At 39.6% G+C, this 27,294-nt stretch overlaps 1 protein-coding gene across 3 annotated transcripts in view; it reads right to left on the minus strand.

Annotated features, from left to right (window-relative positions):
* Positions 1-3,146: 3,146 nt before the first annotated feature.
* Positions 3,147-27,294, minus strand: part of COMMD1 (copper metabolism domain containing 1) — a 155,275-nt gene continuing 131,127 nt past the window's right edge. For 2 of the 3 annotated variants that reach the window (XR_014081768.1, XM_081588445.1), the window contains one exon: positions 3,147-3,371. Coding sequence is in view for 2 of the 3 variants with exons in the window: in XM_081588445.1 (XP_081444571.1) it covers positions 3,264-3,371 (108 nt within the window). In the remaining variant the exon portion in view is untranslated. Of the gene's footprint in view, positions 3,372-18,772; positions 21,948-27,294 lie in introns of those variants that run through there. The other variant, XM_081588446.1, reaches the window with a different exon arrangement.

The raw sequence follows: 27,294 nt of genomic DNA on the forward strand, positions 1-27,294 counted from the left end.
ATTTCTGAGCTGACTCTGGAACCCTTCCTTCTTTACAAGGTCCCTTCACTGGCTTAGATATTTATTGTGTATTTCAGAAAACAATATTTTCTAACATTTGTTTAATATTTATTTTCCTTTAATAGCTATTATATTCTGTTTTCCAAATTTTCACTCAGGTCTAAAAAAATAATTTCAAGAACTACCAGCTTGACACAATGTCAGCTACTTAAGATTTCATATCCTCAATGTCATCCTTTGCTTTTCACCACCTGCTTGCATCTGGGAAAGACTAAGTTAAACTAGGGGCTTCCCTGATAGCTCAGTTGGTAAAGAATCCACCCGCAATGAAGGAGACCCTGGTTGATTCCTTGGTTGGGACGATCCACTGGAGAAGGGCTAGGCTACCCAATCCAGTATTCGTGGGCTTCCCTTGTGGCTCAGCTGGTAAGGAATCCGCTAAACTAAACTTTAAAATGCTGGAATTTATTCTGAATCATCATTAGAATAACATTGGCGGAAGACAGGTTCTATAAAGGAAAGAGGAGGCTATAATGGTTGAATTTAAGCTTCCAACGATGAAGCCAATAGCAACCAGAGCTTCCAAGATAAGGCAGTCATGAGAATAAGGCCAAGGCCTTTGCCCCTTACCAACATGAAACTACTGAAGTCTGAAGCTTCTTTTGAGTGCAATGTTTCGCCCTTCTGTACTGTTTCTAAACACACTGAAGTTACAGTGCTTACGATTTACAAATGGACAATTTCTGCAAGGCCCATTTCAGACTGAGGGTTGTTTGTTTTTATTTTGCCCCATACTTCCTGAACTCTAAGGTGGTTTTAACCTAGGATTAAAGAAGCAACCTACCTAGTGGGGTCTGCTAGGACCTTTCTGACAGTTTTCTCCTTCTCTGGTCCTTTCTCCATGCTAGCACTATCCCCAGGAAGATTTCCTAGTATAAGAAAGTTCCCCTTACAAAAATAGGTTAGTACCAGAAAATTTCTCTGGTGGCTCAGATGGCAAAGACTCTGCCTGCAACGCAGGAGACCTGGGTTTGATCCCTGGGTTGGGAAGACCCCCTGGAGAAGGAAATGGCAAACCACTCCAGTATTCTTGCCTGGAAAATTCCATGACAGAGGAGTCTGGTGGGCTACAATCCATGGTGTTACAGAGTTGGACACAACTGAGCGACTTTCACTCACTCATTCACCAGAAAACACAAAATCCAGATAATATCCAATAGGCAAGAAAGGGAATGATTAAATCTCATATATTCTTAGAGGTAACACAAACTGATTTTAACCTGATATTAACTGAAAAGGAATTTGTAATGTTCAGCAAAGTCTTAAAAACTGTGCTCTGTACATCAATCATACCTCAGTGAAAACAAAAAAACAAAACCTGGAAAAAAACCTATGTGCTCCACTTCCAGGAATTTATTCACGGAAAAATCAACTCTCTTTCTAGTCCTAGCCTTCTTTTTGTTATCTCTGTTTATTAGGTTGATGGATGATTTAACTCTTCTTACTGTGTTCTATATTTTCACAAGACTATAATAAACACATAGACCTATGGCAATCAGAAAGTAAAATATCAGCAGTAAACACAAAACACACATAAACACACCCTGTCTAAAACCACTTGCACTCAAAAGTGTTTAGTGTTAAATGTGGGGCCCACCTTCAGCAACCAGTTTCTTTTATTATTATTCTGAAAAATTCAGTATACATTAACAGTTTTTCCAAAGACTTAGGGTTTGGTGATATAATGAACAAGCCTATGTCCACTTCTGTGGCTATTACTTTCACAGGATGACCTAAATAGAGCTTCAAACCACAACAATGATGTCCTCTCCCTGTGAACCCATGGACTGTTCCTTCAGGCTTCCACAGACTTACTGGAAATGTGATCCAAGACTAACGTTGTAGGTACAGTTCTCTCTTCCAGTGATACCTGGAATTCCATTATCTGATGATATATTCTTTTCCTTCATTTTACAGCAGGAGACATTATCTAAATTCTCCTGGATCAAATGATAGTAGCCCTGAGAACAGAAAGCAAGTTTTAATAGCTCTTTCACCAAACCACACGACTTTTCTGATTCTGTTTACCTTACTGTTTGAAGATGTTTTCTGAAGGGTCCACAGAGGCTACATTCAAAACTTTCTGGTCACTGTTTGCTAACTGCTGGGATGGTCCTAATCAGGGAAGAAACCAAATTTTCTGCTTGGGTTTTGGAAAAGCTCCTAAAATGTCTTTAAATTGATTTAGGAGAAAATGCTTAACAGAAGAATTATTACTGCCCTGGAATAAATTCATTAGAACTGACATATGTTGTAACCACAGACCAAGAATACTACATTTTGGGGACACATTACATCCCAAAGACAACTGAAGTTTCTGAATGCTATCATTATCAGATGATAAACGCTGTTCAACAAGGACCACAGCCTCAATGTTCTGGTTAACAATTCATCCTCTTAGAATGTTGTTGGTGTTTGGTATAACCTCTCTACCAGGACCTAGTTTTCTCAAAGAAATTTTCTTCAAGAGGTTTTATGTGATGACTCAAAATTTCTAAGTTAAATGACCTCCCATCACTTCAGTAGACATTTTCCCTTCCCACAATCCTGACTTGAGCTAAGTGAAGGGAGACCCTGAATGATGAGGCAATTTAGTTCTAGGTTCCAGAAAAGTCCAAGTTTCCCAGCAGCTCAGATCAAACCAGACCACTGCCCCCCCTTAGATTTAGGCAGAACTAATACAAATGCCTGAATCAGTTCCAGAAGCATCTCATGCCTTACTAAGCTCAGTAAACCTCTTCTAGGGAAGGTAGGCTCCTTCAGGCCTCAGTTCAGGCCACATTTGGTCAGCCTGTATTTGCATGAGTAAAACGTCTTCTCCCTTTTAAAAAATTCTTACATGATTGATCATGTATAAATTCCTTTAATCCTACCCAAGAATAACCCACCACAGTAAAGGTTTCTAAAGTTGATCCCACCCCAGTCTGAGGGAGGATTCAAGTCTCTGAGGATAGGGTCCTTAAGGCCTTTTTTTAAAATGCTCTTATGAGTGTCTCTGTGTGCTGAAGGATAAGGACTTCTGCAGTAGATCAACTGTAAGAGTAACTGAACAGGAGACAGAGAAATCGCAGCAAGCAGAGGCAGGCAAGATTTGAACTTGAGGATTTAATACTATTGGGGGAATAAGATTTTTCTTTTTTAAAAAAAAACAGGCCTCTGGGGAGGGATCATGAACACCTCTGCTTCAACAATTCCATCTTCAGCTAGGCTGGTTGCATCAGTGTGCTGATACTTTCTTCTACCTCTGAGAGCTTCTTCAGGACTTGATTGACTTTGACCTCATCAAATTCCAAACACAGAAATTCAGATTCCTGGAAAACATAAAAGGGTATTTTAGACAAGATCCCCAAAACTATCCAAAGCTCTGGATCTGGTATGACCTAGCTCCAAAGGCCAGGGCCCATACCCAGCAAGCCTGACTTAGGCCTCAAAACCTAAATGATATTTTACCCACACAATCCCCTAAATGAAACTACCTCTATGAGATATTTCATAAATGCTAAAGAGATATACAAAATAATTTTAAAAGTAAGTACGTAAGTATTGGGTTTCCCTGGTAGCTCAGTGGTAAAGAACCTGCCTGTCAATGCAGGATATGTGGGTTCTATCCCTGGGTCGGGAAGATCCTCTGGAGTAGGAAATGGCAACCCACTCCATTTTTGCCTGGGAAATTCCATGGACAGAGGAGCCTAGTGGGCTACAGTCCATGGGGTTGCAGAGTTGGACATGACTGAGCAACCAAACAACTTAAGTATTGCTGTTTTATAGATGAAGACTCTGGGACATGGGGAGGTTAACATGTACCACAAAATCAGAAAAAGGCAGAGTCAGATTGTGAACTCCCTGCTCTGGCTGACTCCAAAGTCCATGTGGTCTCCATAGCACCCTGTAATAAAAACAATGGAAAGAGGATTTGGCTTGACTCTCTGTTTGCCTGGGAATCGCGCTCTTCGATTTAGCGGTTATATTAGAAATTATGACAAGCTGTGAACAAGCTGATTGGGAAACATCAACCAGATAACTGAAAGACAACCAGATCTTGAAAACAGCCTTAAACATTTCTGAGGCCTTTCCACTTGCTGCAAGCCAATTCTCCCAATATTCCCTCACACACATTCCTTTTAATCACTGTTAGGATCAATCTACTCTAAATTAGGTAGATATTAAAGAAAAGTGTGGTGACAGAAGTTTCATGTACACCGGACAAATTCTAGGTCCACTTTGACTTCAGAGACAAGGGAAAAGTATGATTCTGAGTGACCATATTCAAGGTCCTCAAGAACAATAACCATATAATTTTACGGCAGTATGAATTTTTAGAGACCAAAGAAGCCAGCTACCTTGTTTTTTAGGTAAAGAATTGAGGCCTCAGGCATGTTAAATGACATGCCTATTATCCTTCTGTTTGTTGATGGCATAGCCACCGGGTCAATGTTCTTTTCTTTATATTTTCCTTTCTCAATAAATGGCATTTTGCAACCCTGTCCAAAGTGGCAGGGACCCCTCCCTTAAAAGAGACAGATTCACTCTGTCATCAGCTAGAAGAATCCTCAGGATTTGATTTTGTAAAAGTGCCTTTGCTGTTGGTGAGCAGCTGTGCTGTGTCCATATTGATGGCACTGAACATCCCCCAGGAGCAACAAGTACAGAGGGAAGGAAGGATTAGAGTTTTTCAAAGGGAGGAAAGGCAGCTTTCCTTGGCTATAAGGAACTTTTCCTCAAACATGTATTTAAATAGGAAAGGGGTATAGTCTCATATGTGAGCTTAGAAACTGCCAGGTTTTCATTTAGTTGAATTTAAAGAACAAGAAAGATGCTCCCCGTGTTTGAGCTACAGGCAGGGTTCTCTCCTTTTGGAAATAAAAGCAGATGTATGGCAACTCAGGTACTTCACTTGGCTAAATTAAGGACAGGTCTCAGATATGAAAGCCTCTTATTCTTCATTCAGTTTTATGAGAACTTTATTGTTTTTGTTCAGTCACTAAGTCATGTCTGACTCTTTGTAACCCCACGGATTGCAGCATGCCAGGCTCCTCTGTCCTCCACTGTCTCCGGGAGTTTGCTCAAACTCACGTCCATTGAGTTGGTGATGCTTTCTAACCATCTCATCCTTTGCCACTCCCTTCTCTTTCTGCCTTCAATCTTTCCTAGCATCAGGATCTTTTCCAATGAGTTGCTCTACACATCAGGTGGCCAAAGTACTGGAGCTTCAGCTACACAATCAGTCCTTCCAATGGATGTTCAAGGTTGATTTCCTTTAGGATTGACTGGTTTGATCTTGTTACTGTCCAAAGGACTTTCAAGAGTCTTCTCCAAAACCACAATTCTAAAGCATCAATTTTTGGGTGCTCAGTCTTCTTTATGGTTCAACTCTCACATCTGAACATGATTAATGGTTATAGCATTGACTACACAGACTTTCGTCAGCAAAGTGATGTCTCTGCTTTTTAATATGCTGTCTAGGTTTTGTCATAGCTTTCCTTCCAAGGAGCAAGTGTCTTTTAATTTCATGGCCGTAGTCACCAACCACAGTGATTTTGGAGCCCAAGAAAATAAAACCTGTCACTGTTTCCACTTTTTCCCCTTCTATTTGCCATGAAGTGATGGGACCAGATGCCATGATCTTAGTTTTTTGAATGTTGAGTTTCAAGCCAGCCTTTTCACTTTCCTCTTTCATTCTCATCAAGAGGCTCTTTAGTTCCTCTTTACTTTCTGCCATTAGAGGGGTATCACCTGCATATCTGAGGTTGTTGATATTTCTCCCGGCAATCTTGATTTCAGCTTGTCATTCATCCAGCCCAGCATTTCCCATGATGTATTCTGCATAGAAGTTAAATAAGCAGGGTGACAATACTCCTTTCCCAATTTTGAACCAGTCCATTGTCCATGTCAGATCTTTAGCCTGACTTTAAAACATTTAAAAATATTTGGTCTTTGAAACAATGGTCTAGGAACTAATAATTACCAGAGTCCAACATATATATTTAGGAACTGGCAGAAGAGATGATGTAACCCATGTTTCACCTCAGTGAGATAAAGCCTGATGCAATAATAAATCATCTGGTTTTCCATTTATATGGGAAGAGCTTATGAAGGACAATATTCCTAGAGATAGGAAAACCTGAACAAAGTTTAATAAATAGCCAGGATGTTTTCTGACTAAAGATCATTTATTTGTTGTAATTTTCAGTATTCAAATGATCTTTGATTGGACCTCTAAGTATTCATGAAGCTCAGTTCACTTTTAAGGGAAATCAAATACCAGAGAGAAGAAGCAGGCTAAACAGAGTCCAAAGTTAAACAAATATTTCCCACGCACCCTCAAACTTCACCTCTCTCCCCTGGAAACAATGCAGACTAACAGTCTTAAAAAGACACCTATAAACATACATGACTCTTGAAGAAACAGTTTACTTGAAACTGCATTATCAAGGCCTGGCTTCATCTAGTTATGCTACCAAAATATTTTATCAGGAAATCGGGAACCTTTAAACTGGGGCTTATCAAATGAAGCTTTGTCCAAATTTTGCATTTGGCTGGGGAGCCTTGCAGAAAATATATCTAAAGCACTTGAAAAATATCTTTAGACATGCAGGTGATGCTTTTCACCAGATGCAGGAAGTAAAAGAGCAATTGGAAACACTTGATTTTTTCCTCAAAGTCATCCATCTTGATCTGGGCCTAACTAGTCATAATAATGAAAGATGATAAGACTGAATTCCTGTATTTAAGTATCTGAATCAAATGTAGAACCTGTTTCTTAGTAGAATGTAGATACATCATCAGATAGAGCCAGAAAATGGTTCAGTTCAGTTCAGTCACTCAGTCGTGTCCGACTCTTTGCAACCCCATGGGCTGCAGCACGCCAGGCTTCCCTGTCCATCACCAACTCCCGGAGTTTACTCAAACTCATGTCCATCGAGTCAGTGATGCCATCCAACCATCTCATTCTCTGTCGTCCCCTTCTCCTCCCACCTTCCATCTTTCTCATCATCAGGGTCTTTTCCAATGAGTAAGTTCTTTCAAATAGGTGGCCAAAGTATTAGAGTTTCAGCTTCAGCATCAGTCCTTCCAATGAATATTCAGGACTGATTTCCTTTAGGATTGACTGGTTTGATCTCCTTGCAGTCCAAGGGTTAATGGTTAGCAGGTGAATAAGCAGGTGCATCATTAAGAATATGTACTCTGATCAGGAGTATAGCAATGTATTAAACACAAGGGTTCTATTCTAAATTAGAAAAGAAAGCAAAGGTAACCTATTCAAATATTCTTTCCAAGTACAAAAGCTAAAAAAGTCATAAAATCCTAACAAGAGATCCTTGAGGGGCTACTCTCTCCAAACTAACAACAACAAAAGAAAAACCAAGCAAAAAAAACCAAGCTAGCTTTTAATGACATCTAGAAAAGGACATCTTACATATTCCTAAGGAACTCCTTTCCCAGATAACTATTCTTTTTTCAGGAAACTCTTACGTGTCAAGCCTAAATCTTTACTGTTTTAGCTTAAACTCATTTCCCAGCAAGGTCAGAGAATATAACTGATTATTTGTTTATATAATAATTAAAGGCTGTTATTAAGCAAGTGTTTGGTTTCTCCATCTACATACTAAATAACCTTTTTGTTTGTACTATCGTTTAAAAGACCTTTTTATCTAGGTCCAGAAGCATAACCTGACGAATTCTTTGGCAAAACAATACTATAGTGGCAAAAAGTGACTTATTAAAAACCTGTGTGCTCCTTCGCTTCAGTCGTTTCTGACTCCTTGTGACCCTATGGACTGTAACCCACCAGGCTCCTCTGTCCATGGGATTCTCCAGGTAAGAATACTGGATTGGGCTGCCAAGCCCTATTAAAAACCTAGGTGGAACCATTTAGAATAAATTCAACATAAGACAAAATAGAAATCTTATACCCTATATCTTCCATATTATTTCCTGTGCAAAGTTTCCACAAAGATCTATCCCAATTTATTGGTCATATTTAACATTATAATACAACTTTGGCAAATTCTAACATGCTCCAAATTTGGACAATGGAGGATGAGAGTGGGAAAGGGTGCCTTAAGATCCCGCTAACCAATACTAATTCAAAAGGCCACATTTGGTGACCAGTTTTCATAAGGCTATTCCCCAGTTTTTCTTTTGGCTGCATTTACTGACACAAAGAGACTCTTAGCTGAGCACAAAGTTTTAGCCATGAAGCCTATCTCTCTATTTAGGCTGTTCTTTCCTACACTGAAATTAACCCTCTGAGCTGCAGCTCTGCCACTCTGTCTTCTGGAAAGAGAAAGAACATTTGGCAAAGGTCAAAACTGGCAATGGCGTCTTGAAGAGGAATTAGATAATAAGATAGCCAAGGCTTTGAATACCGCCCACCAGAGAAGTTTAAAACAGCTTCATAGGTAAATCTGTGTTTACCACTCATTCCCATACTTCCTGCTGCTTTCTCAGAATTATACTAATACTGCTCCCAACTCCTTCAGGAGACCTGGAAATAGCTTCTCTGTAGCAAAGAATCCTCCCAGTTACTTCATAAGGAACCGCTTATCCAAAATTAAATTTTATAGTCCTCTGAAAACTGTGCTGATTATTCTCCACTTGTCCTTTTGATGTAGGAGATAGATGGGCTCCAGGCTAGGCATTTACAACTGGCCTCCTGTTTATCGGAGAAGGCAATGGCACCCCACTCCAGTACTCTTGCCTGGAAAATCCCAGGGACAGAGGAGCCTGGTAGGCTGCAGTTCGTGGGGTCGCTAAGAGTCGGACACGACTGAGCAACTTCACTTTCACTTTTCACTTTCATGCTTTGGAGAAGGAAATGGCAACCCACTCCAGTGTTCTTGCCTGGAGAATCCCAGGGACGGGGGAGCCTGGTGGGCTACAGTCTATGGGGTCGCATAGAGTCGGACACGACTGAAGCGACTTAGCAGCAGCTCCTGTTTATATTTCATTGGACACAAAGAAGTGGGCTTCTGGCTGGATACTTAACAACTGTTACCATTTCTTGAGACAAGAAATAGGTGGTCTCCAGTTAAGTAAGTCATTTACTTAAGTCAGCTTCCTGTTTGCTCTCTGAAATGTAAATAGCCAGGTAAATAGCCAGGGTTTGTTTCTTGTAAACATCTTAAGGTCATAGTCAGGGCAAGGACAAAGAGGGGCAAAACCCTGTTTGAGTAAAGGATTAAGGGATCTCTACTTCCCCTCTTTTGGGACAAGGGAGACACTACACATGAACAGAAAGGCTCCTTGTAAGTCAAAAGTCAAGAGATAAAGCCAGGCCATAATTGGTCTTGTTCCTCCCAGAAGCCTTCACTTTGAGATCCATCTTGGCTGAGGGGTGCATGCACAACCCAGGGAAAGATCCCAGGGTAGGTCAGGTGTGGGAAAAAAACCCAGATAATTGGCCTGAAGGAAGACAAAGAATGGAAGAACTGACCTATATAAGTAGCTTAATCGCCTCTTTACTGAGCTCCTCCTCACTAAGGGAACACCCACACCCTTTCTCTGTGGGTGTGCATCTCTGCCTTGTTTCTGTCTTACCTAAAAAAAACGATTTCTCTATATGCTCTCCCACTCGTGCTATGTCTCTAATGATCAACTTTGTACCTACCTTTACAGTTTCTGCTTCTGTGATAAATGCATTCTTCACTGGGGGCAAAGATCCAGGGGAAAATAACTTCTAGCCTCTAGCCCTTGCTGGTCTGGTGGCTAGATTCCTGGTTCTCATCCAGGCTACCCAGGTTCAATTCCCAGGCAGGGAATTAAGATCTCATGTCACGCCACGGCTCGCTACTGCCTCGCCCAGATCACTTTCCTACCATTCCCCACCTTTCTCTGCCTTGTTCCAAGTTCTCTGAGATTGTGTCACTCTATTGTTCTCTGGTTTACAGTTGGATTTTGACAAGAGAAGAGAGAGGTCAGGATATTTATTCCCCTACTCCCAACTCCTTTTCCTCTGCCATTTCCAGTATTTTCTATGTGTGGGTATCGTTTCTTTATCTCCCATTTTACTTTCTGGCCTTAATCACTACTTCAGTATAGACATTAAAATGATTTTCTTCAGATTGTGAAAGTACATAACCATCAAATACAAACTCCAAAGACAAGCAGGCCAAGAATTTTTATCATGCCTAAGTTGGTAGAAAGGCTGTTGTCTAAGTGATAAATGACAGTATGAACCAGCATCAGTATTTAATTTTTTTCTATTATAATTTGATATTAAATTTTATATAATAGCACTTTGACATTAAAAAAGAAGAAAAACAACAACAGTAGTAACAACTGTGCAAGGTGACATTTCATTAAGAATCTGCATCAAAGGTCTTGATACCAGACTAATGCTCTCATCTCTACAACCTGTTCTTATACCCTATATCTAAAGCAATGGATAGCTTAGGTGATAGCTTAAAACAATACTTTCCAAAAGAACACCTGTGATTTATAATGTTTTTGAATCTTTCAACACAGATTTTTAGCAATACATCTTATTAATATAACCAATGGTCCTTACTCAGGCCATTTTTAATCCTGAGGAAATCCTCATTTAATAGCTGACAAGTCCTACATTTACTGTGTAAAAAGCATGCTTTAGCAATTTTCCAAAAGGGAAAAACATTATACTATAAATCACAAAGCAAATTATTCTACTGAAGATCAGAAAAGACTAAAATCAGACTATTTTGGAAGCTAAGACTGAAACTTAATGACAGAGCAACTAAATTAAGATGATTTACCCCAAAACTCAATAGATGTCCCCATGTGCTAAGATCAAATATGGGACTAAGATATGGTAGTTTCAGAACCAGAGCAGCTCCTATAGGAAGTATTTATCTACACTTCCTCGGTCTCCTAGAAGAAGAAAGAGTATTCTCGGTGTAGTATAAAAGCATTAACCACCACTGGATAACAATTACTGAGTTTTCTGATGATATTATTCAGGCATTTCAAAGGACTTCTGTGAGGACGACTTGACAACAGGAGTTTAAAGTGCTTAAAAATTTAAAAGTCTGCATTCTCACAAATTCTTACTACATTAAAAGATAAATTTTATGAGAAAACATGAATTTTTAATGAGTTAACTAGAAACTCAAGAGAGAAAAGAGACATCCGGTATCCAGGGAATTTCAGATCTACTGCTGATGTAAGCTACTACTGCTAAACAAATCTAAGGCACCTAATTTCAGCTTTTCAAGTAGTGCACATGGGTTTTACTTAAAGCGGCACATTTTTAAAATAAAATAACATCAGATCTTCATTATTCAGAAACTGAGTAACTGGGTCTCTGCTGCTTGACTTCCTCCTCCTTTTGGGGGCCATCTTTTACGTATTTCTACAAAATGGGGAAAGGAAGTGAAACTTAAACCAGTTAATATGACCAAATCATAGCAGCTCTGCAGAAGGTTTTTTAGAAATGGATATTAGAGCTATTAGGAGGAACTCTGTGACTTCACATAACTACTTTGGAAAATTATACTCATATGGTTGTAATTTAAGCCAGAAAGATCTTCTTATCCCAAATATTTCCCTTCCTTTAGTAACCAGGACTACTGTTCTCAGCTTAATGTCTTCAAAACAGAAATACTCCCAGGAAAGGTAACACAAAAAAGTCACTTACACCTTTCTATCACTTAAATTGGGAGATTTATTTTCCTCCAGGAAGAATGAACCCAAGTAGCCTGCCTTAAAACACATGGTACCTACCATTAAGAGGAACTGGGGAAAGTGGGACAAATAGGTTGGGCACGAAACATAAAAGTAGGAAAATACCAGAAGCAAATCCTTCTCCTTATCACATAACCCATATCAGATGCACAGATCCACAGAAGAAGGATCTTAAGCTAGTCTTACCCTAGATACATACTCTCCATGCCTTTCTAATCACCTGATCACCAGGAAAACCTAGTGAATTTTTACAGGGGGCATTAGCAAGATAATCACAATGAAAACCAAAGACACACACACACACACACACACACACGTGGGTGCTTCATACAGGGGGCATTAGCAAGATAATCACAATGAAAACCAAAGACACACACACACACACACACACACACACACACACACACACACACACACACACACACACACACACACACACACACACACACACACACACACACACACACACACACACACACACACACACACACACACACACACACACACACACACACACACACGTGGGTGCTTCATTTTCATCTGCAAGCTCAGGGCCTGTGACCCAACAAGGCAATGAGATTCCAAGAACACTGTCCACTCAAAGCTGTTTGAATTTCTAAGAAGAGAGAAAGTAGGAGTATACCAAGAAAAGGACCCTAAAATTCTTTTGGTTGTAGATTTCTTAGCTGGAAAAAAATTCTAGAGTTACGACCTAGAAGAAAACTGGACTGTCCTGCCAATGTGTGGTCAAACGGAGCATGTATTTTGGCCCAGGCAACTTGACTTGTTTCTGAAAGGGAGAAAATAGTTTTGACCTTACAAGAATGAGAGGTTCTTTCATTAGCCAAATTCTGTACTGCTAAACCGAGACTATCATTACTCATCTTCCCCCAAGATTTCTGAGCAATTTGACACTTATCTGCTCACCATCAGTGTATGTGCTTGTGCTCAGCTGCATCCAACTCCTTTGTGACTCTATGGACTACAGCCTGCCAGGCTCCTCTGTCCATGGGATTTTTCCAGGCTAGAATACTAGAGTGGGTTTCCATTTCCTCCTCCAAGGGATCTCCCCGACCCAGGGATCAAACCTGCATCTCCTGCATTGGCAGGCGGATTCTTTACCACTGAGCCACCTTGGGAAGCCTCCATCAGTGTACAGTGAAAGGTAAAGGTACATCAATCTTCATTTTACCACTAAAAACAAAAGAAATCCAAAGACTAGCCTCACTTACATGAAGCCTGAAATTCCCAGCTCTTTGATTCAACCCACTGCCAACTGACACCTACATTTGACCCTCAATTTGGACTCTTTCAAACCTGATTAGTGCACATTTACAGATTAGACTAGGAACTAATTAGACATACCCAATTTTGTACTGATCTACATAAATATTAAACAACACTTAATATTTTAGAAACACCCAACAAAAGAAAATCAATTTGCTGTATGACTCAGGGAACTCAAAAGAAGGCTCTGTAATAACCTAGAGGGGTGGGGATGGGCGGGAGTTGGGAGGGAAATTCAAGAGGGAAGGGACATATGTACACCTATGGTTGATTGAAGCTGATGTATGACAGAAATCAAACAAATATTGTAAACCAATCATCAATCAATGAAAAATAAATAAATATTAAAAACCAATGGAACCAAATTATACAAACACTAAAAGCTCAATACAATGAGATTATTGGCTGATTTCTATAAAACTCTGTGCTCTACTTCATTTTATAACTTCATTTCCAGCAGGATTTAATACTTAGCTGTTAAGATTTTCTGTAGTTTGAAATACTGTGGCTGAAATATATTTGGGTAAAAAACTATTTTTAGGTGCTCTTGCTTGATCTTCAGGAAATAATACAGAATTTGGCTAAGTAGAACTAGTTCTCATGTGACAATGGACAAAGGACCAGAGGATCAACTGTGAAACAGCTGAAAAGGCAAATCACACTGAGGGAAGGAGAAATTTCACTTAAATCTTAGAGAGACTAAATGACAAAACTCTTTAGCACATGAGAAACACAATGTTGTTAATTTTACTTTGAAGTTCAAATTGGGGCCTCTCATCATTCCTGATGAGGTACCTTCCAGAGCAAACTCATTTGCAAACAACTTTGACAAACAAACTAAAATATATTTACATGAAAGGAATAGAGAAGATTTAAAAAAACATCTCATCAAGAGTAGTTTGTTTAGGCGATACCATTAATTAGGCAGGAACAAAGTATGCAATGGTGCTTGCTTTCTAAGGGGTTCTTGATAACTTAGAGATTATGATGGGAGACACACCTTAATGCAGCCAATAAAAAGACAAGAGTGAAGCAATGAATGACAAACTCCTTGGTAGCAGGAAGACAACTAGAGGATGTCCAATTAGAGCCCAGTGCCATTGCTCTGCCAATAGCACCACCTATCTATTCCCAGCTTCCTCAATGTGGTTTCTTTTAAGTCATTCATGACAGCATGATTAAGCAGAAATAAGCACAGATAGAAAGCAGTATTTCCCTTCCATTTAGAGGAAGTAAGTGAAGCTATGCAAGGAGGGCAAAGGATGAAATGATGAAGGATAAGGGGACTTTTGAATTCAGAAAATGCTAATTTGGGGAGAAAGAGTTTGGGATGCGTTTTTTTTTTTTTTTCCTGGCAAGGCTGTGGAGAGTGGGGACTAATTTTGTTGGGCTTCCAACCAACTCCAAATACAGTAACATTCTGAGGCACTGGAGGCTGGACCCTTCATTCTAACATTTAAATTTGTGGGGGACACAATTCACTCCATAATAATCCCCAGTGCTTGGAGTGCACTGTGTTATCAGGCATCACCTAAGTGTTTGCGGCTATGACAATGATAAGCTCACATGAGTCTAGGCTTGCTACTTATACTGTACAGAAAAGAATTTCTAATACTCCAGAAACAAGAAAGACACACGCACACACACAAAAGCCATCCTCTGACTGCTCAGGTCTGCCAGCCCAGTGAGGCCATCTGGCCTCATCCTTACTGAACCTGATTTTGAAATGTCATTTAATCAATAAGGGCTGCCAGGATGAGGGCTGGAAAATGGCACCAAAGAAATCTTGCCTAATCCTCACTCCCAGTTCCTATTTAGTACTTTGCTGCCATTCTGTGTCCCAAAGTCCAGCCCTGAAGACTGACTTGGAATCTGACACAACATTCTGTCAGAGAATATGAGGATGAGGGAAGAAGACAGGCCTTGCAGTCACTGAATGGAGTTAGTCACTAGCCTCTCTAGCTCAAAGAGTTTACTGTGAACTTCTGGAGCTGGCAGAAAGACAGGAGATTGCATCTTTATTGTCGAGGTTGAATCCTGGCATCACTTAGGTTGCTGGGGCCTTTGTCCATACGTAATAATCACCCCTCCCATCACCATGGTGTTTACAGTTTAGAAAGCCGTTTCCCACGCACGACCTACCTCATCTGACCCTTAGAAATGCCCTGTTACTAGGAAGAAGCCAAGCCAGAGGAAAGGTACTTTGAACTAGAAGGGACAGACCTTGTCCATCTAATCCCAAATCAGATCTTTTCAGCTATATTTGGAAGAAGATTTCATCACATAATGCAATGGATTTTATGGGTTTTGATATACTTCGGATCCAATTTATGGAGGAAAAGAAAGTAAGGCCTCATTTACTTATTACTGCCCACAGTTTTAGAAACTAGGATTATAAATTCAGTCCTTTGTGAAAGACAGAACAGGCAGTCAGGTCCTAACTGGTGAAGAAAAAGAATTTCTTTCTTTGTCACCATTCATTCAGCAGGTTTTGGAAGGAGTGGAAGGAATAGAAAAGCTTGAAGGGGGATTGAGGATCATCTCTGAACCCTGGGGGAAAATGAAATGCCTAAAGAAATGAAATGCCTCAATTAAAAAGAAGTCAGCCTGGAAGGCAGAAGTAGGAGAGATTGTGGGAAAAGTATGACAAATCTGAAAACATAAGCAAATGCAAGAAATGTCATTAGAAATTACACTAATGATAATATTAATAGCAGTGATAACTAACAATAGCTAACATTTGTCGAAGACATGCAAAATGCCAGGTATGACACTAAGTGCTTTACATGTATTATTTCATAGTGGTGAGAATTTTACCCCATTTTACAGATAAGGAAAGATGAACAACTTGTTTAAGACCACACAGGTAATAAGTGGTAGAACCAGTTTTTATAAAACCCAAGTCTGGCTTCAGAGTCCAAGCACCATTTCATGATCCTGACTCACATTCATATATAATAACATAAAAACTAAGTACCCACATGTGAAAGTTAGTCTATGACTAACTTTAACAAAGATTCAAAAGAAAGCTGACTGTTGACAGTATGATAACCCAAGGTTAATATGCAGAGATGCATTATAGAGACTAAGTTCTTATTCTGGGGCAAGATGGTCTTTTATTCCCTCTTTCTTACTTTGTGTGTGTGGCTGTGAGGGGAGGCAGAGAGGATTTAGTTAGAATATAGCTACTTGTCACCATCACCAGGTGTTGGAGGCAACATTTATTTTTGCTCTTCTACTGACTGATGTGAGACTCCCTGAGACTCCTCCCAGATCACTATCAGTTGAACCAAAATACTTGCTTAAATCTGGGGTTCTTTCTATCTACAATTAGAAGGAATTCCCAATTCTGCCTTGTTATCTAACCCAGGAATACCAAATCATTCATCTTGAAAAAAATCACATCAGCATTTATAGGCACTTTTAGAATACACAAAGATAAATACGACCATTTTGCAATACATAAAAATAGCAAATCATGTTGTACATCTGAAACTAATATAGTGTTATATGGCAGTTAAAATCTCATTTTTTTTAAAAAAGGAAAGAGAATGAAAAAGTATTGAAAAAAAGAAAAATGTATTAAATCATGAATTTAAACCTTTAACATCCTTCATATTTTGTTGTTGTTCAGTTGCTAAGTTGTGTCTGACTCTTTGCAACTCCATGGACCGCAGCACAGCAGGCTTCCCCTGTCCTTCATTATCTCTCAGAGTTTGCTTAAACTCATGTCTGTTGAGTCAGTGATGCCATCCAACCGTCTCATCCTCTGCCACCCTCTTCTCTTCCTCCCCTCAATCTTTCTTAGCATCAGGGTCCCCTTCAGCGAGTCAACCCCTGGGAGTCCCTTGGACAGCAAGGAGATCAAACCAATCAATCCTAAAGGAAATCAACTCTGAATATTCTTTGGAAGGACTGATGCTAAAGCTGAAGCTCTAATACTTTGAAAGTGAAAGTTGCTCAGTCATGTCTGACTCTTTGCAACCCCATGGACTATACGGTCCATGGAATTCTCCAGACCAGAATACCAGAGTGGGTAGCCTTTCCCTTCTCCAGGGGATCTTCCCAACCCAGTAATCAAACCAGGGTCTCCTGCATTGTAGGCGGATTCTTCACCAACTGAGCTATCAGGGAAGCCCCCATACTTTGGCCACCTTCATATTTGGCCCACATCTATTCTCTGGCCAAGGCAAGGGTAAATAGGACTGGGTGGAGTGAAGAAAAACAGTAAACTTGATAATGCCCAAAAGAGCACAATTCACTCATACATAATCAAGGTTTGACTGACAACCACCTAAAACAGAGACAGTATATGTGGTATATATACTGTTAAAAAAGAAAATTAACAAACAGTAGTAAAAGCAATTTTTATTCTACTTTGTAGTTTATTTTGTTAAAAAGAACACATTTACCACTCTGTCCAAGATTATGTCAGAAAGTCAGAAATACGAACTATCTAAGAGGGGCCAAAGAAATGAGACAAAAATATTAGTGAAAACAACTATTTTGAAGAAAAGAGAAATGTCCCCAAAGGAGTTATAAGAAAAACATCTTGACAGTATGACTTATGTTTCCTCTTTGAAATAACAGTCTATGTTTATCTCCTTAACATGCTTTGGCAAGTTCTTTGCCAACGGAGGAAACATGAATAGAATATGGTTCTCATCTTCTGGCCTAAGTTCTGTTTTGCAAGTTTCTAAAGAATTTTAGCCACATTTATAGAACATATGGCATTTTAAATTTTTCATTACATAATTTCAAGTATATAAAAAACATGATAAAAATATGACTCTCCTACACTCTTTCCCCAGATTTACCATTTATTCAATTATTTACACTTTGCCACATTTGCTTTGTCATTCTCTCTCACAAACCACTTGAGAGTAAGTAGGTGATGGTCATGGCCTTTTATCCCTAAAATTTTTAGTATGTATTTCCTAAAGACAAGACATTTTCATATATAGTCATGGTTATATAATACTGATAAACACTATTTAACCCATTCTGTATTCAGTTCAGTTCAGATCAGTCGCTCAGTCATGTCCGACTCTTGCGACCCCATGAATTGCAGCACGCCAGGCCTCTCTGTCCATCACCAACTCCCGGAGTTTACCCAAACCCATGTCCATCGAGTCGGTGATGCCATCCAACCATCTCATCCTCTGTCGTCCCCTTCTCCTCCTGCCTCCAATCCTTCCCAGCATTAGGGTCTTTTCCAATGAGTCAACTCTTCGCATCAGGTGGCCAAAGTATTGGAGTTTCAGCTTCAACATCAGTCCTTCCAATGAATACCCAGGATTGATCTCCTTTAGGACGGATTGATTGGATCTCCTTGCAGTCCAAGGGACTCTCAAGAGTCTTCTCCAACACCACAGTTCAAAAGCATCAATTCTGCGGCGCTCAGCTTTCTTCACCATCCAAATCTCACATCCATACATGACCACTAGAAAAACCATAGCCTTGACTAGACAGACTTTTGTTGGCAAAGTAACGTCTCTGCTTTTAAATATGCTATCTAGGTTGGCCATAATCTTCCTTCCAAGGAGTAAGTGTCTTTTAATTTCATGGCTGCAATCACCATCTGCAGTGATTTTGGAGCCCCCAAAAATAAAGTCTGACACTGTTTCCACTGTTTCCCCCTCTATTTGCCATGAAGTAATGGGACCAGATGCCATGATCTTAGTTTTCTGAATGTTGAGCTTTAAGCCAACTTTTTCACTCTCCTCTTTCACTTTCATCAAGAGGCTCTTTAGTTCTTCTTCACTTTCTGCCATAAGGGTGGTGTCATCTGCATATCTGAGGTTATTGATATTTCTCCTGGCAATCTTGATTCCAGCCTGTGTTTCTTCCAGCACAGCATTTCTCATGATGTACTCTGCATATAAGTTAAATAAGCAGGGTGACAATATACAGCCTTGACATACTCCTTTTCCTATTTGGAACCAGTCTGTTGTTCCATGTCCAGTTCTAACTGTTGCTTCCTGACCTGCACACGGGTTTCTCAAGAGGCAGGTCAGGTGGTCTGGTATTCCCATCTCTTTCAGAATTTTCCACAGTTTATTGTGATCCACACAGTCAAAGGCTTTGGCATAGTCAATAAAGCAGAAACAGATGTTTTTCTGGAACTCTCTTGTTTTTTCGATGATCCAACGGATGTTGGCAATTTGATCTCTGGTTCCTCTGCCTTTACTAAAACCAGCTTGAACATCTGGAAGTTCACGGTTCACGTATTGCTGAAGCCTGGCTTGGAGAATTTTGAGCATTACTTTACTAGCGTGTGAGATGAGTGCAATTGTGCGGTAGTTTGAGCATTCTTTGGCATTGCCTTTCTTTGGGATTGGAACGAAAACTGACCTTTTCCAGTCCTGTGGCCACTGCTGAGTTTTCCAAATTTGCTGGCATATTGAGTGCAGCACTTTCACAGCATCATCTTTGAGGATTTGAAATAGCTCAACTGGAATTCCATCACCTCCACTAGCTTTGTTCGTAGTGATGCTTCCTAAGACCCACTTGACTTCACATTCCAGGATGTCTGGCTCTAGGTGAGTGATCACACCATCATGGTTATCTGGGTCGTGAAGATCTTTTTTATACAGTTCTTCTGTGTATTCTTGCCACCTCTTCTTAATATCTTCTGCTTCTGTTAGGTCCATACCATTTCTGTCCTTTATCAAGCCCATCTTTGCATGAAATGTTCCCTTGGTATCTCTAATTTTCTTGAAGAGAGCTCTAGTCTTTCCCATCTGTTGTTTTCCTCTATTTCTTTGCTTTGATCACTGAGGAAGGCTTTCTTATCTCTCCTTGCTATTCTTTGGAACTCTGCATTCAAATGGGAATATCTTTCCCTTTCTCCTTTGCTTTTCGCTTCTCTTCTCTTCCCAGTTATCTGTAAGGCCTCCTCAGACAGCCATTTTGCTTTTTTGCATTTCTTTTCCATGCGGATGGTCTTGATCCCTGTCTCCTGTGCAATGTCACGAACCTCTGTCCATAGTTCATTAGGCACTCTGTCTATCAGATCTAGTCCCTTAAATCTATTTGTCACTTCTACTGTATACTCATAAGGGATTTGATCTAGGTCATAGCTGAATGGACTAGTCTTTTTCCCTACTTTCTTCAATTTAAGTCTGAATTTGGCAATAAGCAGTTTATGATCTGAGCCACAGTCTGCTCCCAGTCTTGTTTTTGCTGACTGTATAGAACTTCTTCATCTTTGGCTGCAAAGAATATAATCAATCTGATTTCGGTATTGACCATCTGGTGATGTCCACGTGTAGAGTCTTCTCTTGTGTTGTTGGAAGAGGGTGTTTGCTATGACCAGTGCATTCTCTTGGCAAAACTCTATTAGCCTTTGCCCTGCTTCATTCTGTACTCCAAGGCCAAATTTGCCTGTTACGCCAGGTGTTTCTCGACTTCCTACTTTTGCATTCCAGTCCCCTATAATGAAAAGGACATCTTTTTTGGGTGTTAGTTCTAAAAGGTTTTGTAGATCTTCACAGAACCATTCAACTTCAGCTTCTTCAGCGTTACTGGTCAGGGCATAGACTTGGATTACCGTGATATTGAATGGTTTGCCTTGGAAATGAACAGAGATCATTCTGTATTCAAATTTTATCAAATACCTCATAATGTCCTCTATGAAGTTTTTTTTTTCCTGTTCCCAAATCAAACCCACAGTCACACATTGATTGCATTTAGATGTCATGCATTTTTAGTCTCCTTTAACCTAGAAGAGTTTTTCAGTCAACCCTTCCTGTGTTTCTTGATCTCAATAATTTTGAAGGATATAAGCTAGTTATTTCATAGAATGTCAATCTGGGTTTGTCCGATTTCCTCATCTTTCTTCATGATGAGATTCTGTGTATGTGCAAATACCTATCTATTTCCTAGTTATCTCCAGTGATTAGTGAACGTGGGTTCTGAAGTTATAAAAACCTAAATTCAAACCTAAATTAAAACTTCACTACTTTCTAGCTGTGTGGCTGGCTAAGTTTTAAATTCCTAAACTGTAAAATGATAATTGTTAACAGATTTAACGGACCAGGTAGCTGTGAAGGTTGAATGAGATAACGCATCCAAAGCAAAGTAACACAGTTTGGAGTGGGGTAAACTGAATCTTACACTTCTCTGATTTTACTGCAGTATCTCATACCCCAGGAACATTAAAATAATATTGGTTGATTAAGTAGCATCTCTATCAACTCCAAGTTACACCTCCCAAAAATGTGAACTTGTTTAGGGGACTGCTAGTGAATACCGTGACTAAAAGCAGTGTCAGGAGCTCAGGCGCAAGTCTATCCCTTCCTGTCAACTTGTCTCTGTCAATTCTAAGAAAAAACAGAATACCCAAATCAAGCAATTTTCTTACAGTCAAATTGACAGATAATTTTAATATTCAACAATAACACTGAAAATCAGGAAGTCCACAGTTAAGATGCCATTCTTACTTCATTTCCATAATCCCCTTGCCCAGAGCAAGATGGTAAGGGAGCTTGAGTACAGAGTATTTCCAATCTATTCGTTCGGCATGATGATCTCATCCTCCCCACTTTCTCTTAGAATACAATAAAATTATTCTATTTATGTTAAATCACTCCTCTATGTCAGAGATTAAAACCAAACAAACAAAAAAGAGTATAGTAGCTGAACCAATTCTTCAAAGTATTGAAGATACAGATATACAAATCCACTTTTGAGATTTGGAATCGAATTTAAATGTTATTTTTCTAGGTTACTATCTCATATATATCACCATTTTTATGTTTTCCCCTCAATTAGAACTTCATATAAAAGTTAAATGATCCCTAGGGGAAAAAATAAAATGAAGTAAACAAGAATATTCCTGTGTCCTACATTTCAAACTGTGAGAAGGGGCCTCCAGCAAAGCAAAAAGAAAATTATGGTCTCATCACCATGCTGAAATGAGGGCTTACATCTGTAGTCTGAAACGACAAGAGAAAATTTTTATGTGAAGCCTTTATCTTCCATCAGTGAAGAGTAAAAACACTATAGTATGAACACAGAACTTCCAATAATTCTGTCATTTATTGGACAGAGACCTTAAGTCTGAGTCTGCCTTCAAGAAATACTCAGATTAAAATGAATTGTTTTAGAAATGGGAATTCTCAACTGGAGGTTAAGTCTAAATGTAAGACAATGATGATGCTATATACCCCAAAGGTCACTATTAACCTCTGTTCTTTAGGACATAATGGCTCATAATTGGACATTCCAGAAAGTAATAAATACTTTTGTAAATATCTTTAGGGAGAAAAGCACTTCTCAGCCACTCCGTTGCATCACCCATTAAGATCCTACTCAGTATTATGTTTAAAAGTTCAGTATATTTAAGACATTTTGAAGGTTAGGGTCAGAAAGGAGTATGTAAATACATGTAAACTCTGCCATTTTATACTCTGCTTCCGTCTCCCCCTATAGTAAGATCAAGAAATGAGACCTCTCTATGATTACACATGAAACCCAAAGCAATATTATGAAGGGAAAAAATCACTGGTTTGAGAGTTAGACAATTTGCATTTAGACATGGCTCCACTATTAACAGCTGGGTGACCCTGGGAAAGTCATCAAATTTTCCTAAGCTTAGGTTCCCAAATCTAGAAAATGGAAAAATAATAGCTATCTTATAGGACTTTTATAAAGACTAAATTAGATAGCACATATGCAAGCACCCAGCACTGTCTAGTGTGAAACAGGCCCTCAGTAAATGTTAGTCTCGGACTTCTCTGGTGGTTCAGCAGTTAAGAATCTGCCTGCCAATGCAGGGATACAGATTCAATCCAAGAGGATTCCACATGTCAAGGGGCAACCGAGTCCACGTGCCACGACTACTGAAGACTGTGCGCCTGGAGCTCTTGCTCTGCAACAAGAGAAGCCATCACAATGAGAAGCTTGAGCATGGCATCTAGAGAGTAGCCCCTGCTTACTGCAACTAGAGAAAAGCCTGCACACATCAACAAAGACCCAGAGAAGACAAAAATAAACTTAAATAAATTAAAAATTTAAAAACCGTAAACAAACAAAAAATGTTCGTGTTTCTTTCTATTGTGTTACACACATCCTGCCCTCTGACACTTTTCAAAGGAGTTCTGCTGAACACTTTAGCTACAGCCCTGTTTTCTTCAGAACAGACATTTCACTCTCAATAGTGACAAACAGTCAAATTTAAAAACCGTAAACAAACAAAAAATGTTCGTGTTTCTTTCTATTGTGTTACACACATCCTGCCCTCTGACACTTTTCAAAGGAGTTCTGCTGAACACTTTAGCTACAGCCCTGTTTTCTTCAGAACAGACATTTCACTCTCAATAGTGACAAACAGTCATGTGAAAGACTGCTAGGACCTAACACTGTCCTGGAGAAACAAAAAAGTTCTCACAGTGGGAAACAGCACCAATGGCTTCAGGCTATGACAAGCCCCAAACAGTAAATCAACTTCTGCATGTTTTTACAGTGTTACTTAACATCCTGAGAGCCTTGTGTTCTTTCAACAGTTTTTTCTCCCTGCAAGGATCAGGCACATGATTTGTCCTCTTCTGCCTTCTTAATAGAGGTCTTTATTCAACATGACCACCCAATGGATTCAAATATTAGGAATTAGCAAAGGCCAAGCTCAACCATCAAGAAACTGGCAAAGCCTCAGGACTTAACAGTAAGCCCTTCTTAACTTTTCAGAATCTCAACTTTTAAGCTTTCTGGTTTTGGAAATAGCTGATGCACTGGTTCAAACATGTCTGTGTATTTCCCCCGCCTGCATTATCACAAAACTCTTACCATGTAGAAGACTTCCTGTTAAAGTTCAGAATCTTAAACTCTGCTTGTAATCCAATAAAGCAACACTTCCCAGCCTCTCCTGCTTCGCGGCAATAGACAGACCTTAGCACAGGACACTTTTGAACTAAAGGGACTTGAAAGTATTGATGGCCCCACAGGGCCAAATACAAGCAGCACTGAGAAAAGAGGTATACAAATATAAACCTATTTGCCGCTTGACTCTTTCCCCTGGAGTAGGAAATGGCAAACCACTCCAGTATTCTTGCCTGGAAAATTCCATGGACAGAGAAGCCTGGTGGGCTGCAGTCCATGGGGTTGCCAAGAGTCAGACATGACTGAGTGAGTGTGCACGCATCCGCGCGCACGCACACACGCACACACACACACACACACACACACACACACACACACTTTTATCACATAAAATCCTTTGTTGTAACTCCAAGCTGCTCTAGGTCAATGTCCACGCTCCTTCATAAGGCTGACCACCCAGGTCAGACCTAAAGGATAAAGTCAGTGTGAGAAAAACAACCAACATTTGATGCGGGGCAGCAGGCTCTCAATGCAAAGATCATAAAACACTAAGTAAGTGAATCAGACATCAGATACTTATTAACTGTCTCATATCTGCTAGGTATAGTTCTAAACAGAGGAGTCACTGATAAGCAAGATGGAGCCTCTGCCCTTGAAGAGCTAACATTATAACGGGAAAAAAGGCAATAAATTAAAACAATTTAAAAGGCAATTTCACCAGATCATGTAGGTCAATGTTTTTGATGCACAACAGACACATAGAATAAGACTTCTGACATTCAGAATTCAATGGACGTCCAGTGGTTAGGACTCCATGCTTTCACTTCAGAGGGTCCCAGTTCAATCTCAGGTTGGGGAATTAAGATCCCCCAAGCCCTGCGATGTAGGGGGAAAAAAAGACTCTTAACGTTCTGAGAAAACTGCTAGCCCCTTTCCAGGTAGTTTACTCAGGGAAGAAAGAAGACTGAATAAATTATAAGATGCTGATGCTGTACTGTACTGTGCTCAGTCGCGTCTGACTCTTTGCGACCCCATGGACTGTCACTTGCCAGGCTCCTCTGTACATGGAATTTTCCAGGCAAGAATAATGAAATGGGTTGCCATTTCCTTCTCCAGGGGATATTCCTGACCCAGAGATCAAACCAGCGTCTCTTGCATCTCCTGTATCGTGAGGCAGATTCTTGACCATTGTGCCACCTGGGAAGCCCATAAGACACTGACCCAGTTCTAAAATGCAATTCTCACATTATTGTCTCCTTGCTATGGACTTGGCATCATTGCCCTTGTCCTTTGGTAACACGTACAAAAGCAGGATGAGATCATTCATAGGAAGATAATGAAGGCCCAGGCAATATAAAATTACAGAGAACAAGACCAGAAATCTCAAGATCAAGGATCTAGTTTCAATTCTATCACTTAACATTCATGTGAACTTAGGTAATTCACTCAAACTTCCAGAGTTTGACGTTCTTCTTTTGTTGTATCCCACTGTGTAGGGCTTTCGGGAAATTTAAATGAGGTAATATGATAACAGGACTTATTTAAAACATTGGACAAATATCAATTATTACTGTGTAATCAAAATGTTTACAGGAAGGCAGATGAGAAAAAGAATAGTTAACTATATTTAAAACCAAATGAATCACTACTCCTGTATATTAGCTGTTCTGAAATCTTTGCTTCCACTGTTGTCCCAAAGGGCTCACCTTTTGGAGGAAATAGATCCTAAAAAGCAATGTCAAGTCTCAAGACAGCCTTCTTAGTGATTATTCCTTACTCTAAGCTAAGATCAGAACATTACTTTCTGAAGGGTATTTCATTTCTTGGTAATCTATCCCATGATTAAATATCCTTACTTTATGAGTTATTTTCACTAATTATTATCAATTAGGAGGTAAAAAATAAATATCAAGTCACCTCTCTTAGCTGTTAAGACAAAGACTATCAAAGACCTTGATAATCTCTCTTTTCTTCTTAGAAGACTACACTTGGGTATCTCCATAACCATTATCTTAAATTCAACTGCCTAGGGGGCAGAGGGCCAAGTAGAGAGACAAAGGAGCCTAGGGCAACATGTGAGAGAATGAGGAGTGGTAGGATCAAAGTGGTAAATACAAGTATTATTTTTTCACATATGATGGTGTACATGTTTCAGTGCTGTTCTCCCAGAACGTCCCACCCTCAGGGCTGGGGCAATGGGATGACCCAGAGGGATGGGATGGGGAGGGAGGTGGGAGGGGGGTCCAGGAAGGGGAACACATGTAAACTCATGGCTGATTCATGTCAATGGATGGCAAAAACTACTACAATATTGTCAAGTAATTAGACCCCAACTAAAATAAATAAATTTATTAAAAAAAAAAAAAGGACGATAATTTCTCAGCTTTAAACTATTATTTGTAGAAAAGTGGGCCCACTGTTGACCAATCTCTGTTATTTCAAAAAATTCAAGAAATTACATTTTTGTGTGATGCTCCTGAGATTTTTACTTGCAAACTGCTCAGTCACCTGGGGTAATTATAAATTTTTCTGCCAGTAAAAGGATGAGTCATTTATTTTAAAAGTATTTATTGATGCTGATATATAATTTACATTATTTTGATTTGAGGAAGTAAATATTAAGCCAGGCCTTGCCAGTTAGAGATAGGAGAGAGGACATTTCAAGCCAGGCAAATGTTATATGCAGAAACACTGAGGGAGAAATATGCCTGGCATGTTGTGGGGAGGAAAAGAGAATGGACAGACTTGCTCAGCTAAAAAAGAGAATTCCTTTACAGAACAAACAAGATGCAAATGGGAGAAGACTGTGAAAATCTTGAATTCTGGAGTAAAAAGTTAAGATTTTAAAAGATAACCTTTAAAAGATAAAGGCCATTACAAGGAGGGGAAATCACTGTACTTTGTATCTTGCTAAGAGTTATATGTTTCTATTCTTACTAACTTTTACAAAATAGAGGATAAGGCTGAATGCTGATCCATACAACTTGGGAGTCCTGAAAAATTCCCAAATGAATGCCAGTTTAACCAACCACACTATAAATCAATTCTGTTGGCACTGAATTGTTGGTCAAAGCTTTCAAAGCAAAAATTAAATGATCTCGGAAGGGTTATTTATTTCTGATCAATAAAAACATTTAGAATTTAAAATGGAAAGTAAGGGTTACTGGACAGTTTGGCAACATTGTCAGGTTAATGATCAGACAAAGCTCTCATTAGATGTGCCTGTCATCTGGCAAGAAGCTGGACAGAGAAGCCTGGACTCACAGTTTCCCACCAGGAGCCCTAGCCCCTGAACGCACCACTATTCATTTACATTCAACATGTAGAGAAACGTCTCTGGCAGCTCATGTTTCAGCCTCAGACCCATTTCTCTTTTCTTCTGCAACAAATGATTATGGGGCTCCCAGTTCAACTGATATTCTCAGTAAAGTTCCTGGAGACAAATGGCCAAAAGAATAGAACTAT

Source organism: Giraffa tippelskirchi, chromosome 4, assembly GCF_054371585.1.
Source record: "Giraffa tippelskirchi isolate mGirTip1 chromosome 4, T2T-mGirTip1v1.2.pri, whole genome shotgun sequence".
Classification (NCBI taxonomy): domain Eukaryota; kingdom Metazoa; phylum Chordata; class Mammalia; order Artiodactyla; family Giraffidae; genus Giraffa; species Giraffa tippelskirchi.